Here is a 17,926-nt window from a genome sequence, read left to right as displayed (position 1 = left end):
AATCGTGTGTAAAAATAGTATTTTTTTAGGAATTAATTTGTATAAATAAAAATTACGAAGAGCTTTTAATTACGTATAGTTTTACCATAGGTGTGTGTTCACTAAAATAAGATATATTGTCAAATGTCATATCTACCAAAATGTTTGACTTCATTATTACACATTTTATCCTCGTTGAAACAAACAACTATGTATTAATAATATTTACTAAAATAAATGCTTTATACACTCAAAAGATATATATATATATATATATATATATATATATATATATATAAACTTTCAATAAACGAATAAAATAATTAAATTCATTTATAGTAATATAATAAAAAATTGTATCAAATATCAAATACATATGTTTATGAAAAAAATTTAGGGAGTTAACTACAATATAAACTAACTCAAGTTAATTTTTTTGTATTTTTAATTTTAAAATTTGAAAAATTAAGTAGTAAAAAATTGTTTATGTGTAATAATAATTTAGGGTAAACCATAAAAATACACTCAAATAATTTTGTTGCGGATAAAAATACATTTGAATTTGTTAAATTTTGAGGTGTTTTTTGCAAATATAATTAGAAAAATTAGATATTTTTATTCTTAGAATTTGATGATTTTTCGCTCAGTATATTTTATTTTTTTTGTCAACAACCAATAATATTTTTAAAAAATCACAAAAAATATATACTTAGCGAAAAATTACTAAATTTTAAGAATAATAATATCGCATTTTTCTAATCATATTTGTAAAAATTGCATCAAATTCAATTTCTAAAGTATTTTTGAGGAATATATATTTAATGTTGGATATTTTTTATTTTTTGTCGCATTTTTAAATTTTATAACAACATTTTTGTCGATAGCGAAATTTGAGTACATTTTTGTCAACAACAAAATTATTTGAGAATATTTGTAGTAATTTATTCTAATGTTTTAATTGTTGATTTTTTATATATATGTAATATAATTGTATTTGCAAAAGGACACTAATTTTTAATTAGATAATATAATATAAGTTATTTGTAAATTAATTAAAAAATATATATCTATTCATTCATTCACTTTTTTTATTTATATTATTGCCCATATATAAAATATCAATTAATGTAAAATTAATTAAGCCAATTTTTCTTCTTTTATCCATCTCATGTGTTGTCAATAGCCTCTTGAGTCCAAACCGATCCAAGTACTCCAATCTTTCATTTCTCTCTAGATACAGAAATAGAGAACACAAAACAATTTAAACTTTTTTGTATAAAACAGAAAAAGACTATTATACTATTTAAAAATAGGAGATATTTTCATCAAATAGCATAAAAAAATTTTAATTTAAGTTTTAAGGTTTTTTTTTGTTCAAAAACTCAAGTTATCAACTTGAATGAATTATTACAAGTTTTTTTTTTTACAATTTATTGGGCATGGGTCATCCAAATTTTTTGTTTAAATGGCAATTTTGTACTTATTATATTAAAAATTTGATAAATATGTACATCAGCACATGGGTCACAAGTAGAAGGTATCGGTTGAGGAAGTCCCGAGATTCATAAATAAATCACTTCTTATTTTTTTATGGTTGAGTTTTCTCTATGATATTAAATGTTCAGCTCATGTTATCAATAAAAATGTAGGAAAAAAAATGAATATTAAAATAAATTTAATAGAATTAATTTTAAATATTATTTTGTTATTGTAGTTATAACAAAAATCTACTTAAAATATATTTAAATAAATTACATATATTCAATTATATTCCTGCATTTTATTACTTTATTTTTTATTATTTTTTATCAATTTAGTAAAAAAAATAAATCTAAATCAATTTAACATGAGTTTTTTTTAGTTATTTATAAAAATTTTTATTTTTCTTTCAATTTAAATACAAAATCCTCAAATTTTATATCTACAAAATTATTAATTTTGTAATTTTATATTTTTAATTTAGTTAAATTTTTACAATTTAATAATTAAAATTATTTAAAAATAATTTAAATATAAATTAAAAAGAGAATAAATATTAGAGGAAAAAATTTTACCTTGAATTTTAAATTAAATTTTATAATATATAATCTCATAAATATTTATGGGACACTTTATAAAATATAAAATAAAATTAAAATTATACATTCAAAATACTCTTATATGAAATATCTACTTAGATTATATTCATATCATTAGTGAGTATCATAAACCTAAACCTAGATACTTTTGCGTATTTAATAGCTCTTACTACATTTTGTTAAATAATTTGGCTGACGACTAGCTAAGGAATTAGGGAAGGTGTAGAAAACTCTAATCCTCTCAGATGATGATTTTTATGTTTTCCTTCAAATGATGGTCAAATTCGCGATATTTGATGAGAAATTAAAATTCAACGTGCTATGTTACATTTTTTACGTCTCTTGGTTTGTTCATGTGGATCCATGAAACCCAATATGTGCAAACCTTCTATGCTCTGAGCACACACCACTTGGCAATTGAACGGTTTTCCAAAATCTTTTTTTCTTTTAAAAAAATTGCTAAAATGGATAACCATTCAAAAATTATTTTGGGAATATTCACTTTAGTATGATATTAGTTTTTTTAGTAGATACTTAAATTGGTAATTCACAAATTTTAAATCGGATAATATTGGCCTTTTTATTACTTTTAATTAAATTTTTGATATACTTATTGAACAAATAAATTTATAATAGTCACCAAAAAAAATAAATTTATAATAAATTTTATTGTAAGTTAATTGAATAAAAAATTATCATTACACAATAACTTAATCTTCTTTAAAAATGACAAAAGACCAATTTATCTAAAATAATTTTTAAAAAGATTTAAAAAATAAAAAATGACTATAATACTATGTATACAAATATTTTTGATAACTAAGTCTAATTAAATTAATACAAGTCTAACAAAAAAATATGTACGTTTATCTGATTTTTTGTCTCTATATTTCAGCACATAAATTTTTAGACAACTCAAAAAGTTTTTATAATAGTACATAAATTTATAGATATATATAATCCATAATTTTTTATACATAATACAAAAATTTATTTGATACAACAAAAAAATTTTTACATCAATTTTTTTTATTGTATACCAAAATTTATGCATTGTATATTAAAATTTTTTGTTTAATATCATTGTTGAACATATCTAAGAAAAAGATGACGATAATTATAATGACAATAAAAAAAGAGATCACTTTAATAAAAATACTAAGAATGTCTTTTTTTAAAGACGTTTACATGTATCATGTTAATATTGGACATCTTTATTAAACCGATTAATATTTTTTTTAAATAAATCAGAACAAAATCGATATATTATAGCAACAATAATAAACTCAATTGTCTGTATTATAATTATTAAATACGATTTGATCCGATCGAATTAGATAATCTAACGAATATCATTAAATTTTTTGATAAAAAGATAAATATATCCCTAACTTTTTGTTTTACGAACATTTAAATTCCTAAAAATTTAAAAATACAATTAAATTTCTAAAAAATAGGTTTGTTGTTATTGTTATAAAAAAACCGATTTTATTCTAATTTCTTAAGAAATTTAAAAATAACCAATTCATTAATACGTCCAATAATAATACGATATGTACGCGTCTTTACAAAAAGACGTTTTACGCGTCTTTATACAAGCATCCTCCTAAAAAAATGAATAGGAAGAAGAAAAAAGACGACCACAACAATAATAAATAAAAAGAAAGAAGAAAAAATAAGACAGGCCTAATTTTAAAAAGTTTAAATACTTAGTTTTATTTAAAAAATTATTAAAAAATAAAATATCTAATCTAAAATTATTTGAGAATTAATTTCGGAGTTTGTTCTAATTTTTTAGTCAATCTATAATATCAAGATTAGAACACATTATTTATTAAAAAATAAGCATATACCAATTCGAAGTAACTTATATTAGTGATATATATTTAATTTAAAAGTTAAACATATTTATTTTTTATTATATGATGAAGAAATAATAAATATTATCATTTATATTTTGATCATTTCATTATTTTTATAAATTTATCAATACAAAACAATTAGACGTGATTATGTGTAGAATAATATTATAAAAAATAGGGGGATAACAATATCATTTTCCTAATAAATATACAATGTATGTGTTTAATAAAAAGTTTGTAAATGTATGGTTATGGAAAAAGAACGGTGGAACTATGGCATGTGGAGTTGGATATTTGTATTGCCTTGGTTCGGTAATATTCTATTCTACTTAGACCCATTGCATTCAATTTTTCTTTTTAAGTTCGGTCAACTGCCAATTGCATTTTTCCTTCTCTTGCATTGTCCCCTTCTCTTGTCCTTATTTTCTTCTTTCTTTTTCCTGAAAAATGTTTTATTTAATTGATTTTTTCACAAAAGACGTTCGTCTTAGCCTATGATATTATTCAATGACGATTGACGACTATATAAAATTAGAGTATACATATCTTAAAACAGTAACGCTGTTGTATCATGTTAGAGATACCCATGAATGACAATCATAATTGAATGCAAAGGAGATTAGGACAAATCTTAAATCAACCTTTTAATTTTTCCTGAAGATATAATTTCTGGGGGGAAAATTCATAAAGGCTCAACTATAGGTCTATAGCATAGGACGGGCTATAAAATACTAAAATATATTCCAAAGAAAAAAAAATATTTATTGCTTTTTCACTTTTAAGAGGGACATTAAAATGACTTAAACCCAACGAGTTAGCTCATTTATCTATTTAAATAGGTAGATTTTGTCTTTAAAAGTAAGTCCGTTTAAATTTCGGATTAAACAGGTTGAACCCGATTAACTTGAAAAAAATGGCGAGGGTAAAGGGGTTAGTCTGTGGGTTAAACGGGTGGCCCGTTTATTTTTTTTACATTTTTTCAGAAAAGTATCACTTTTAGCCGATATTTCTCCCAATCCGACTCAAAAATTTGACCTATCAACTAAAAAAATATTATTTTTTAAAGATTTTTGACCTAAAAGTGATATCTTTTGTCAAAATATTTTTAAAAAAATAAAATAAAAGAATAAACAGGCTGACATGTTTAACCCATCAGTCTGATCATAAATGACCCAGACTAAAAAATTATAGCTCTCGAATAAAACTAACTCAAACGAGCTAACCCATTTAACCCGCAGGCTTAACAGGCCGGACTCAAATAGGCCGGGCTGGCCTGTTTAACAGCCCTACTCCCAAGACAAATACTATCTATTGATATGCAACGGATTATGAATATTCGTGGTACTTTGAAACTTTGGGCCCATCTTTGCACCTAATGCAATATGGAATTAGGGATATTCAGCTCATTTAGACCAGAAATTTTTTTTTTTTAAAAGAAAAACTAGAAACAGAAAGAAAGCCCAAAACTTCTCTTTTATTCGTTTTTTCATAGAAGATATAAGGATCTTATGAGAAAGGAAAGATGGAATTTACAAATCAAAAACTCTAGTGACCAGCCGTTTTTAGTAATTTTATCTATTATTTAGTTAGTATAAATACTAAATTATTTTTAATAAATAAATTTTATTAATTCATTTATATAAATTTTAAAAAAATATAAATTATATTGATTTATATGTATAAACTCTTGATAAATATATATATATGCAAAGTATATGTTTCTTGCAAACTATTACTGACCAAATACTGATCTAAAATAATAATATTTACTGGTCATATAAGATTACTGGTTACTAATTTAGAAGTGCCTTATGGGCTATGTTAACATAACTATGTTCTCTGACCAAAAAAAAGGAAAAGCATAACCATGTTGTTAATGCCTTCAAAGTTCATAAGTCATGCCCACTTTAACCATGCGTTTGTGTGGAATATCAAATAATTTTTCACTCTGCCTCAAGTTTTTCTTCAAGAAGTTGTAGGCATAATCAATCAAAATCCTCTTTCCAATGTTGGCTCCTTTGCAAGCAACAATTTCATTCTCACCAATCAAGTGAACAACACCATCTTGTGATGCCTTTTCAACTCTCTCTATTTCTTTCTCTATTTCCTCTTGTACTTTCTCTTCTTCTTCTTCTTGATCATCACCATTTTGGGACTTCCAGAACTCATCAACTATGAACTGCTTCAATCTTTCAACCAAAAGCTTCTCAAAAGGCTCTTCCTCGTTGCGCACATCCGTGTATCCATACCTCACAACACACCTGAACACATTGAGTTCCTTGGGGTGCACGCGACGAAAGAGGAAGCGCTCTTCGGTTGGAACTTTGCTAATTGGCAAGGACTTGATGGAAACAAAGATAAGAAGTGAGTGCAAGGCAGGTACATTGGCCACATAGTGCTTGAAAATTGGAGGAACACCTTGAACTAGCTCTGAATAGAACATAGCTAAGCCGGGTAATCTACACAAACTTGTGTTGCAAGCAATCTCTTTAACCTTCTCTGCAGAAATCTTGTGATCCAATTCATAGTAGTACTTCCTTCGGTACACATTGTTCCAAACATACATGATGAACATTAGAACCGCCGCGAATGCAAGGGGAAGATACCCCCCTTGGTCAAATTTGTATAAGACTGAGCTTAGATAAACAACTTCCACAGAACCAATGATTAGCACATAGCTAATGATCAAAAGTATATGAGTCTTCCATATCATGATCATGATTAGTACTAGAAAAGCAGATGTAAGTGTCATTACAAACACCACTGCTATCCCTGCATTTGCACAAAACAAACATATACATGTACATTAGAACAATACCAATTCATTCTTATTTTTGAACTGAAAGAGAGTGTGAGTTATTGTTTACCATAGGCATTGCCAATTTTTGTAGTGGTTTTAAATCCAACAGTGATGGCAATACATGCAATCATAAGGATGTAATTGATTTCTGGAATATAAACTTGTCCTTCGTGCTTGCTCGATGTATGTACAATTCTCACACGAGGGAAACATCCCAATGACAAGGATTGTTGGATTATGGAGAAAGTTCCTGAGATCATGGCTTGTGAAGCTATAATTGCTGCCATAACAGCAATAACAAACATTGGCCAATATAGTTTGCCTGCAAAACATAGTAATATTAACAAACTATCCTCAATTAATTACTTCATAACAACATAATCATACATATATTTATTATTAATTACCTGGTATGGACTTGTAGAATGTGTCACTAACAAGATCATTATGCTTGCGAAGGAAAGAGGCTTGTCCAACATAAGCCAAAATTAGAGCAGGGTAAGTCACAGAACACATGCTAATTTGTACGGATCGAACTGTGAAATGTCCAACATCAGCAAATAATGCTTCAGTTCCTGCAATAGAATAAAATCTAAACATTACTTAACTAAGTTAAGATTTTGTTAGAAATATAATCATTCATGTTGCTTTCTCCTATCAGCTTACCAGTTATGGCTAGCACAACACCACCAAGAGAAATCCAAGCATCTTTCTTGTTCCTAATGAAGTAGTCAACTATGTACTTTGGATTTACTGCTTTAATAACAGAGGGATCATACTTGATGAAATTGTAGAGACCAATGGCTGCGATGAAGGCAAACCATATACAGATAATAGGAGCAAAGGTGTATCCAACTTTATCAGTTCCAAATCTCTGAGCCATGAAAAGGCAAACCAAGATTGCCACGGATATCAGAACAACCACATCTGTGTACAATCAACACAAGTTGCATTAGTTATATATTAATTTTAAGTACCATAATAATAAAAATTTTCAACAGCAAAAAGCCAGAAGGTATTAAAACATTCACACTTTCCATTTTTAAATGCTTAATATGATCCTGAGAACCATATCAAACCGGTCGCTAAACCGGTTTAGTTTGAATAAAAATTAGTTGATAACATGAAATTTAACTACAGTCAACTTAACGTGTCCTTAAATGAAAATTTATTCAAATAAGTCAAATCATTTGACTGCTCAGCTATCAATTTCACGTAAAATTGACTGTATCTGAGTTTTCATCTTTATATATACAGATAGATAAAAACTTGCCGTTGTTGATGTTAGTAGCTGCTTGCTTGATCCCTCCAACAGCAGATAAAACAGAGATGCAAGGGGTGAGAACACCATCACCAATGACCATGGAAGTGCCAAGCATGGTAGCAAATAAGAGGAAGAGCTTCATGAAGTGACTTTTCTCAAGCGCACACTTAAGCTTGCTTGCTCTCTTCTGACGGTTATTTGGCAACTGAAGCTGGTAGTTGGACACGTCAGCATCCTCCGCTTGTTGATTCGGAATAAGTCCCACTTTTGCATAACGACATATTAGAGAGTATAGAGCAAAAGTCCCTCCTGAAATTTTACACATTTTAATAGATTGTTTGGTTATATAGTCTTTATTTATTATAATAAAGAATGAGAGTGTATGTATATATACCGTCGCCATTATCGTTGGCCTTTAAGACCACAAAGACATACTTAATGAGAGGGATGAGAGTAATGGTATACAAGATCAAGGAAAGAACTCCCAAGATGTCATCGTTGTTCTTGATACCATCAGTGAATGTGCTTGAATACACATATAATGGTGATGTTCCGATATCACCGTACACTATCCCAATACTTTGAAACGCAAGTTGAAGTATCAAAGACATGGATGGCCCCTACATAAATAATTAATTAATATCAGCTATCAAAAACCATGGTATAAGATAAGGTGGAAATTCAGGTGCAGTCGATTTTACGGGAAGTTGATATTTGAGAGTCATTAGATAATTTGACTGATTTGACTAAATTTTTATCTCACGGCTCTTAGATATCAACTTCACCTGAAGTCGACTTTACCTGAGTTTTCACCATAACATAAATATAACAAAAAGTGTTAGTCTTTAATTTAATGTTTGTGTTACTAGTTAGATCAATTAGATTAATTATAAGTAGAGTTATGTTACGTATACACTAAAATTAGTCACTAAAGTTAGCCATTAGTATAAAATATATGTTAGAATATAAATATATTATAAAAATAAATTAAATCACACATGTATTTATACACAAATATATTGGTAGCTGATTTTGGTGTACAAATAGCATTTCTTTTATAAGTAATATCCTAAATTAGTTAAACATTTTAATTTTAAAATTCATATTTTACGTCAAATTTTAGAAAAAAAAGGTTGATAAATTAATTACTATTATTGTTTAATAAAGATATAATAGTTACAAAAAAAATTTAAAATTTTTAAATTAATCACTATATTTTGTGAAAAATTTGATGCCGAAATTAATTTAGTGATTAAAATTTATTGATAAAGACTAAAATGTCCACTAAAATTTTCTTAGAATTATTTGTGGCTTTTTGAATAATTAGAAAAAAAAATTAATTGAATACACGAGACACCATTTCTTGATCGTGGAACATGCATGAAGCTATATGAAATTAAATTAAATATCAAACATATGTACTTACTTTTGCAGCATGCGTGGCGGAGAATGTTTGAGATGCCATTTCCAGAGAGTCATTTCTTCGCAAGATTTTGGAAGAAAGCTGCTTCTTTTCCATCACATCAGAAGCTTCTTGTTGTTGTTCCGTCTCTTCATTACTGTTTTCAATTTTCTCCACATCCACAACTACAACATCCTGATCTTCTTCTACCGGCATTTTGATTAAATGAAGCTTAGGTTATTAATTAGAACATAGAGAAAGAGAAAAAGAGAGGAATAAGAGGTAGCATGCAATGCTAGTTTGGTTGTGGAAACTAACAAGTACGAAGGGTTTGTTTAAATAGATGTAGAAAAGTGAGAAAAAGAAAAATAAATAAATAAATAAAGCTGCTTGGTTAAATGTGGTGCGAAGGTGCAAACGTCGCTGTCAACATGCAATTTAACTTTGACTTTGCAAGAGTGATTATTTATCTCTTAACAACACGCACAAATGAATTTTCCACAACAGTTTATTTTGCTCAGTATGAAAGGTACTGAGAATTGAAACAGAATTACCTAAAATTAAGGGATTGTGAATGAATGAGTGAATGAATTAATGGTCCGAACTGTAAAGTGTGTGTTCAAATGCGGATTTTAAACTAAAGAATATACGGTATTGACGCGTTATTGTACTAAACATGCAAAAGATTCACGTGATGGGCACGGGACACTTGTGATTATCCTTTGAACGCCGTCGTTTCGTGCGTTAAGCTCATCAGAGAGTCAAAAGTCATTAGTCACGTGATTAATTTATGTAGTTTGGTGTGTATTCATTATTAGACATATCAGTGTCTCAGCCAGCCACTTATTCAGACTTGTAACTGCCATAGCTTTTGCACTTTTTTGGGTCCCGTACGTAAATGTTGTTTTCTTCGGAATTGTCAAATGTCATACTAGACACTTTGTTATATATAAATATATTTTTTTAATATATAATATATAATTTATACAAATAATTAATATGTTGACAGAATATTAGTACATACGTTTATAATTCATGAAAAGATCTCTATTCATGTGTGAACTTCCAACAAAAGTGGGAACCACCAAACTCCTCATATCAAATAGTAGGTCCTAGTTAGCAAGATATTACACCTATTGCTAATACATTGAATTTGGAACACTATCTACTATAATAGATAGTGATTCAAGCGGGGATTAATTTGATCAAGGATTTTTATGCGTAAAATTATCGTCTTTCTTGAATTTTATAACCCCCCATTAGCGGAATATATCAAAGTGATGATGATTAAATATAAAGAAAAGAATATTCCTTTTGGGCGAGAAAGCATGTCAAGTCAAACTAAGTTTTAGAAACAACAATATTATTAGTTTGTAAATATTATTATTTTAGATCAATATTTAGTTAATAATAATTTATATTCATATTTATTAAAATTTGTACTAACATTGATCAGAATTTATATATAAATTTATAAAATGTACTTATTAAAAATAATGCAGTATTTATAATAAATAAATACTAACTAAATTTATTAAAAGCTCTTCGCCCCAAGAATTTATGGTTAGAAAATATCTTGCGACATTGTTTGTGCAATAGTAGCAAGTTGGCATATATGTGTAATTTTCCTCATAAAGTATGAATAGAATGAGCTACATTTCAAGGATATGATGACGACTTTGCAAGAAAGGAGAAACTGTAAGGACTAAGGAGAGAGGGACCAATAGCATAACAAGTTGCCTATTTATGTTTCTATTATTGAGAATGCAATTTTGACCAACTCTCCCACTTTCTGTATACAACCAACCCACACACCAGGGATAAGAGTGGATCCTAGATAGGTATTTTCTTTTCATTATTATAATCCCTGCCATTATTTCCTTAGTATTATTTTCATGCGCATAAGGTCGGTATTACGTGCATGATTATTCAAAGAAATATTAAATGAAACGTATATTAAGTTCTATACTTCTATATCCATGCACTTTATTTAGTGTGAAGGCAAAAGTGTCACGCATGCAAATAGTATGAAAATATAGATCCATCGTGATTAAATTTGTCAACTAAAAACTATTATGTATACACAATAATATTTAGAATATAATAAAAAAATAAATTTAAATAGTTTCAAACAAAAACGGATTTCCGAATACTATGGAAAAGAAAATTTCGGTCTTATGTGTACGCAAAAGAACGTGTCTCGTGTCCAAGCAGGAAGCTTGTGGTGATTGGATTTCTATGAGGAAAAAAAAAATAGAAGTATCTACAAATATTAAGTAAAAATAACCTTTAATATGGGAGCTTCTTTTTTAATAAGAGCCACTCTACTGTATAAATTGGAATGATATAGAAAAAGAATATAATTTTTTTATAGTTATTTTTTATTATTTTATTATTATTTAAAATGTAAGTTCTACCTTTAGTAATCTCTCTTTCATTCTATTAAAGAAAAAATCTATAAATTTACATCTTTACCATATAATTCACCAATAATAAAAGGTTAACATAAATCGGACATCTAAGTTTTAATACCTTAATTTACTAGTTACAAGGAAATCTAAGACGAAAAGACAGCAGGGTGCGTTATTATTGTGATATCATCATTTACTAGAACTTAAAGCTGATTAGAATGTTTTATGATTTTAATCTTATATAAATAAAATAAAATCATCATTTTATAGAGTCATTTTCTCTAAAGAAAAATCGTAATTAACTACTATTTATTTACTTATTTCTACCTTATACACAGTCAAAAACCGTAGCCATTACTCTTCAAACATAATACAATCAGCTATCAAGAGCTTATCTTATACCTTATGGGGCAACGTATCTTCCGTTTTGGACCTTAACGAAAGCTTGGGATTCAAGAGGGCTTCTTTGACAATTGCCATTTGAATATTCTTTAGTTCATTACAAAATATACAACAATTCCCTTTCGGACCTTGCATTTACAATACACCACAATGGAGGAAAATGTGGTGCTTTTTTGTCATGAATATAATGATGACCGGCATTGCATGTACGATAATCCAGCCCCAAAACAAAATATCAAAAAGCACGTACCCTGAGTTATCAAATTTTGGCTGTTCTAATGACCTTGTCGAAAATTGGATTCTCTATCAACTCCCGAGCAGAAGGACGCTTAACTGGATCAGGGTCCATCATGGCCTAAAATACATTAATCACCGAGTAAAAGAAAAACAATGTTAATATACCAAAGCAGGCAAAATATACATCAATACTACTTAATTTAAATTGGATTACTCAACAATAAACATCAAACATTAGTACAGGCAGTACTTACCACAAAAAAATTGCTAATATTTTATAGTTAGAAAAACTTTTGAGACCTTGGTGCAATGGTGCAAGCATCGGCAGAATTATTTAGAAATGGATCAAAACTGGACAGATGAAAACTGAAAAGAAAATGTTCCTTCAGATTTAAGATGAGGGAATGTACAGAACCTTGAGCAAGTTTTGGAATTGCAATGAGTGGCCAGGCAAAAGTGGTAGCTTTCCCTCTTTAAGATTAAAAAATTGGGATCCTGATTCTGGCAAAGGCAATCGCCGAATGAACTCATACACAGAAGCTCCCAAAGAAAAGATATCAACTTTGTCAAGGTGATCATAATTATCATTGAGGATTTCCTGAGGCATATAACGTGCATCTCCCTCCTCAACCAGGAGGCTATTGTCAAGGAGAGTTGCACATCCAAAATCACCAAGTTTATATACACCATTTTTGACATAAATATTATCAGGCTTGACATCTAAATGAGCTATTCCCTTCTCGTGTATAAACCGCAGTGCATTGGCAATCTATCCAAAGATGCATAGGAATTAAGAGAAATATGGACTTGATATAAACATATGGAGCAACGAATAAAAACAAAGTGAACTTTAAGGTCACCAAAAGAAAATTCACCTGATATAGAGCCTCTAACACCTGTCCTTCTGTAAATGATGAAGAGCATTTGTTTATGGATAAGCTGTGATCACAAAGCTCCATCTGAATATACAGCTGTTCATTTTCAAACCATGAAGAGTAGTATCCCACTATGTTTGCATGAGAACCTGCAGACGAACGATGGAAAATAAGATTCATAAAAACATAGAATAAAAGCCTATATAAAACAAAACAAGAGTTAAAAATGTAATATATACAGACCTAATGCAGCCAATGCTTGAACTTCCATCAAAGCTTTTCTCCTGCATTGTGAAAAAATCAGTGTGCAAGTGGCTAAAATCCTATCAAAGAACCACCCAGAAGCGTAAAGATTCTACCTTTCTGTTTCCAATCGTAACTGTCTGGCACTGCGTTTCACAGCATAAAGGCACCCATCTATTCGTTTTAATACTTTGAAAACACTACTAAAGTGCCCTCTACCAATTTGCTGAAAAAGGAAAAGTTAAACATATAATCACTATGTTGAAGGACAACAGCATTGGAACATAATACCAATCCAAAACAACCTATGATAGTTATAAATTAATTTCAACATGATGGTATACCTCAATCTCATGAAAATCAGTGCGATAGCGTGAAAGACCATCATCACCAGTTATTCCAGGGAAGAGACCTGCAATTATAACATTATGCAGTTAAAAATTACAATGGGTGTGATTAAAAGCCTCAACAGTACAATAATGTGTGTTTTGCAACAACTTTACAGAAATAAAGTAAAATTACCAGTGAATGAACTGACCCAAACTATACCTGCACATTTTATCCTTTGGTTTCCAAAGGGGTCTGTCTCCTTTTGTGAAACATCTTTCAAATATGGATTCTGGATGCAGGGAGGAGGCATAACCCTGCAGCGCAATGCAACTGCAGAATGTGACACATAATTTTGGGCCTTTGGTTTATCAGCTGCTACTGTTTTCTCAGCAGCTACTTCCTCCCCAACAGAGTCCTTTCCAAGTTCAACAACTTGTTGATGGTCACCAGAAAAGTTTGGGCTGAGAGGATTAACTGAGATAGCATCTATGACGAAGAGACACATCAACCAAAATAGTTACTAAACTTGGGTGATCGACAAACATGAAGCAAATAGAATAATCATTTCAATGGTAAGTAACTATGCTTATGTTATGTGTATCAAAATGACACTTAAAACTTTAATCTCAATGAAATGTCCACTTTCCATCCTAATTCCATAAATTTGAAAGAAAAATAACGACTATTACAGAGTTCCCAATACTGAAACTACTTGGATCACATTTATATCCGTTCCAACGAAAAAAGCATAGACAAATTACACACACACGTGTCGCATAACATAAGCAATTAATACGAGTAATGCGAGCTATCTATTCATATCACAGCACTACTAATTAATAATCTCCACACAATGATCATGGAACTACAAATTCAAAGTTTCAAACATGCAATGGACTCAAAAGTGATTATATTGAAGGAAAAGCATGGTAAAATAGTCTTTACCCAATCGGCACCTCTTGCTTTTTGTAGTGTTGAGCTTCTCCGGTGATTTAGGGCAAGGGGTATTCTCCTGCAGACCACAAACGACAAAAAAGGTTTCATTTTTCAGTTATATTTGAAAGCTAAATCTAAACCAATAATCAATCATCATCATTACCGTATTGAAATCCAAGCCGTTGAAATTCTGATTATCCGGCGTAATATAATCCGGAGTGCTGCCTCCACAAAACAAAATAACAAAGAAAAGAGTTGTTTGATAGCGAAAAATGGAAACCGATATAACCGAAAAGGGAGAAACGTTTCGGAGGAGCTCACCAAAAGAAGTCCTGGCTAAGAATACAGTCTCTGTCGTCGGAGGCGTTGTTGTTATCGTTGACCGCGGGAGGGTTTGGGCGGTGAGATTCAGCATCTAGAAGGCTCTGGAAGCGGGAAGAAGGAGCGGAAGCAGAAGAAGAAGATGGAGGATGAAGGAGTGGAAAGAGAGAAACTTGACCTAGCTGAAGCTGAAGATGGGAAGTGGTTGAAAGAGTACCCTTCTTCATCGTGAACTTGCTCCTCTCCTTCTTCCCAATCCTCTGGCTTTTCCTCTTCGTCATCATCCACCAAAACCCGATGAAATCGAATCGAATGTGTTGTGCTGCGATGATCTGATACTGTCAATGTATTAATAAACAATTAATTTTTTTTTAATTAGCCATTAAATAAAAAAGTGGAAATTGGAGAAAAGCCGAGTGTTTTTCAAATTCGCGCGGGTTACTTTTTTACATTGGCGGTAGGTTTAGGTTTGGGCATGTCCATTTTTGGATTACTGGGGATTCAATCATGGCCGTTCAGTTGCTTTCATTTGGGGTATTTGGATTTGTTGGACGGCAGGATCGGGGTTGTGGTGGGAGGGTTGCGTCGTTTAGAGTGCACACGTTGTGCTGCGTGCTGAGTAAGCTGCTGCATCCTCATTTTGTGGGACCGGCGAGGTGACTGACAGAACTGAGAGAAGTGGTGGTGGGTGGTGAGTGATGAGTGGTGAGTAGTGCGTGATAACAGTGCTTTTATTGGAAGGAAAATGAGTGAGCACTGCGCGTATGCCATGTGGCAGCTCCCATTTTTTGTTTGGGAACATTGTTTTTCATATTTTAAATTAAAAAATATATATCAAATAATTTTAGAATAATAAAAAATTTTCTAAACATAGTTTATAATAGGAGTCAAGTGTTATAGTATGGATGACCACCAACCCTTTATCCAATTAAAAAGTGCTTGAATAATGCAAATCTTTAAGGGAGACGGTGCCATCCTTTCCAAAACTTGAAAAAGTTAATCTTATACACCTATAAATAAAGCTTCATAGCCTTACGTACAACACACAGCAACAAGCAATAATAAAATAAATATTCTCTCTCTTTCTTATACTACTAAGTTCTTCTTTACTTTCTCTCTTCATATACTACTAATATAATATTAATATATTATTATCTTTATAGTAGTATAATAGTATTAGTAAATACTGATATTAATGTTTTTTTTATTTATACTTTATTTTATTACCTCTTCTTTATTTATTTTATAACACGTTATCAATATGAGACTCTAATCAAATTTTTAAGAAGATTCAAGTAACAAATTTTTATTATGCCGATTCTCTCTCATCTTGAATTCAATGCTCTTGATATATCTGGAAACAATTATTTATCATGGATATTAGATGCTGAAATCCATCTGGATTCAATAGATCTTGGAGATACCATTAAGGCTGAAAATAATGTATATCAGAAAGATAAAGCCAAGGCTATGATTTTCCTTCGTCGTCATATTGACGAAGGATTGAAAAATGAATATCTCACATTAAAAGATCCTGCAGATCTGTGAAAAGACCTTGAAGAAGTGTATAATCATCAAAAGACGGTGATACTTCCTCAAGCCCTATATGAATGGACGCACTTGTGTCTACATGATTTTAAATCCATAAAGAATATAATTCTGCAATGTTTCGAATCACCTCACGAATGAAATTATGTGGGGAAAAGATATCTGGTATATGTTGGAGAAAACTTTCTCAATCTTCCATGCCTCGAATGTGCTCCTGCAGCAGCAGTATCGAGAAAAAGAATTTAAAAAATATTCTGAGTTAATTTATTGCCTTCTTGTTGCTGAACGCAACAATGAGTTGCTCTTAAAGAATCGCGAAGCGCGTCCAGCTGGCGCCGCCCCATTTCCTGAAGTAAATGTGGCAAATCATTACCCCAGAAGAAGTAAATGGAAAAGTTTTAGTAGCAAAAAAAATTATGGAAGGAAGAAGAATTATGTTCACAAAGGATCTCACCAGAACTGGAATAAAGAAAGAAACAATGGGCAAAGCAAATCAATTGAGGATAAATGATTCCGTTGTGGTGGAAAGGGCCATTGATCACGTACCTGTCGTACCCCAAAGCACATAGTTGATCTTTATCAAGCATCCTTGAAAAAGGATGACAAAGGAAAGGAAACGAATTTTGTTTCAAATGATGTTGAAAATTCCACCACTCATTATGATGTATCTGATTTCTTTAAGGATCCTGAAGGAAATATTGGTCATTTGATCAATGATGGAATAGTTTAATATGTGAGATTGTTAAGTATTCATATAAATAAATCATATATGAAACTTATTGTTAAGTTTTATTTTTTATGTAAGTTTTAAATATGATGTATATAAATAATGAAATATTAATGTTCATGAATTTTGAAATCATTAAATGTGTCAAGTTTTAAAATAAAATTTTAGTATATGACATTATTTTTATGTACAGTGTTTCTTAGAAAAACAATTTCAATCAAGTTGTAAGAGTTAACTATACATACTACTCATTTTATTATTATTATTATTTGTCTTTGAAGAAAATGGCAAGGATATATAATGAAGATGTATGCCTTGCAGATAGTATAAGTTTGCACATCATTCTCAAAAGTGATATATATTTTACCCATCTTTTGCTAAAAGAAGAATGTGTTAATACTATTATTGGCTCGGACAATGTGATTGAAGGCTCCAGAAAAGCTATAATTTTGTTTCGTGGAGAAACAAAATTTATAATAAATAATGCACTATTATCTACCAAGTCTCTGAG

At 30.1% G+C, this 17,926-nt stretch overlaps 2 protein-coding genes across 3 annotated transcripts; both read right to left on the bottom strand.

Annotated features, from left to right (window-relative positions):
* Nucleotides 1-5,666: 5,666 nt before the first annotated feature.
* Nucleotides 5,667-9,705, bottom strand: LOC130935248 (potassium transporter 5-like). The gene is made up of 7 exons (XM_057864892.1): nt 9,410-9,705; nt 8,378-8,603; nt 7,993-8,292; nt 7,386-7,646; nt 7,127-7,294; nt 6,787-7,041; nt 5,667-6,691 (listed from the first exon to the last, which is right to left on the bottom strand). Exons 1-7 carry the CDS (start codon nt 9,599-9,601, stop codon nt 5,802-5,804), a joined length of 2,292 nt encoding a protein of 763 aa, XP_057720875.1. The 5' UTR covers nt 9,602-9,705; the 3' UTR covers nt 5,667-5,801.
* Nucleotides 9,706-12,127: 2,422 nt separating this feature from the next.
* LOC130935896 (wee1-like protein kinase) lies at nt 12,128-15,619 on the bottom strand. 2 transcript variants are annotated; one of them, XM_057865809.1, is made up of 11 exons: nt 15,583-15,619; nt 15,141-15,478; nt 14,983-15,040; nt 14,829-14,895; nt 14,103-14,369; nt 13,898-13,965; nt 13,670-13,779; nt 13,554-13,594; nt 13,311-13,459; nt 12,851-13,204; nt 12,128-12,553 (listed from the first exon to the last, which is right to left on the bottom strand). In XM_057865809.1, exons 2-11 carry the CDS (start codon nt 15,422-15,424, stop codon nt 12,458-12,460), a joined length of 1,494 nt encoding a protein of 497 aa, XP_057721792.1. In that variant the 5' UTR covers nt 15,425-15,478; nt 15,583-15,619; the 3' UTR covers nt 12,128-12,457. The 2 variants fall into 2 exon arrangements, with proteins under 2 accessions (XP_057721792.1, XP_057721793.1); XM_057865810.1 differs by lacking the exon at nt 15,583-15,619 and having other exon boundaries at nt 14,983-15,044; nt 15,141-15,448.
* Between the last annotated feature and the right edge of the window lie 2,307 nt (nt 15,620-17,926).

The sequence above is a fragment of the Arachis stenosperma genome, chromosome 6 (genome assembly GCF_014773155.1).
Source record: "Arachis stenosperma cultivar V10309 chromosome 6, arast.V10309.gnm1.PFL2, whole genome shotgun sequence".
In the NCBI taxonomy this organism is placed as follows: Eukaryota; Viridiplantae; Streptophyta; class Magnoliopsida; order Fabales; family Fabaceae; genus Arachis; species Arachis stenosperma.
The sequence above is the reverse complement of the archived record's forward strand: the minus strand, read 5'-3'. Positions and strand labels throughout refer to the sequence as shown.

Bases quoted from the DNA above. Each gene is read 5' to 3' on its own strand.
- LOC130935248 (XM_057864892.1), bottom strand. From the start codon at position 9,601: ATGCCGGTAGAAGAAGATCAGGATGTTGTAGTTGTGGATGTGGAGAAA. The intron at 8,604-9,409 runs GTAAGTACATAT...TTATTTATGTAG, and splicing joins CCGCCACGCATGCTGCAAAA to GGGCCATCCATGTCTTTGAT. The intron at 7,295-7,385 runs GTAAGCTGATAG...ATTCTATTGCAG, and splicing joins TGTTGTGCTAGCCATAACTG to GAACTGAAGCATTATTTGCT.
- LOC130935896 (XM_057865809.1), bottom strand. From the start codon at position 15,424: ATGATGACGAAGAGGAAAAGCCAGAGGATTGGGAAGAAGGAGAGGAGC. The intron at 13,460-13,553 runs GTCTGTATATAT...GTTCGTCTGCAG, and splicing joins TCAAGCATTGGCTGCATTAG to GTTCTCATGCAAACATAGTG. The intron at 13,205-13,310 runs GTGAATTTTCTT...ATCTTTGGATAG, and splicing joins TGTTAGAGGCTCTATATCAG to ATTGCCAATGCACTGCGGTT.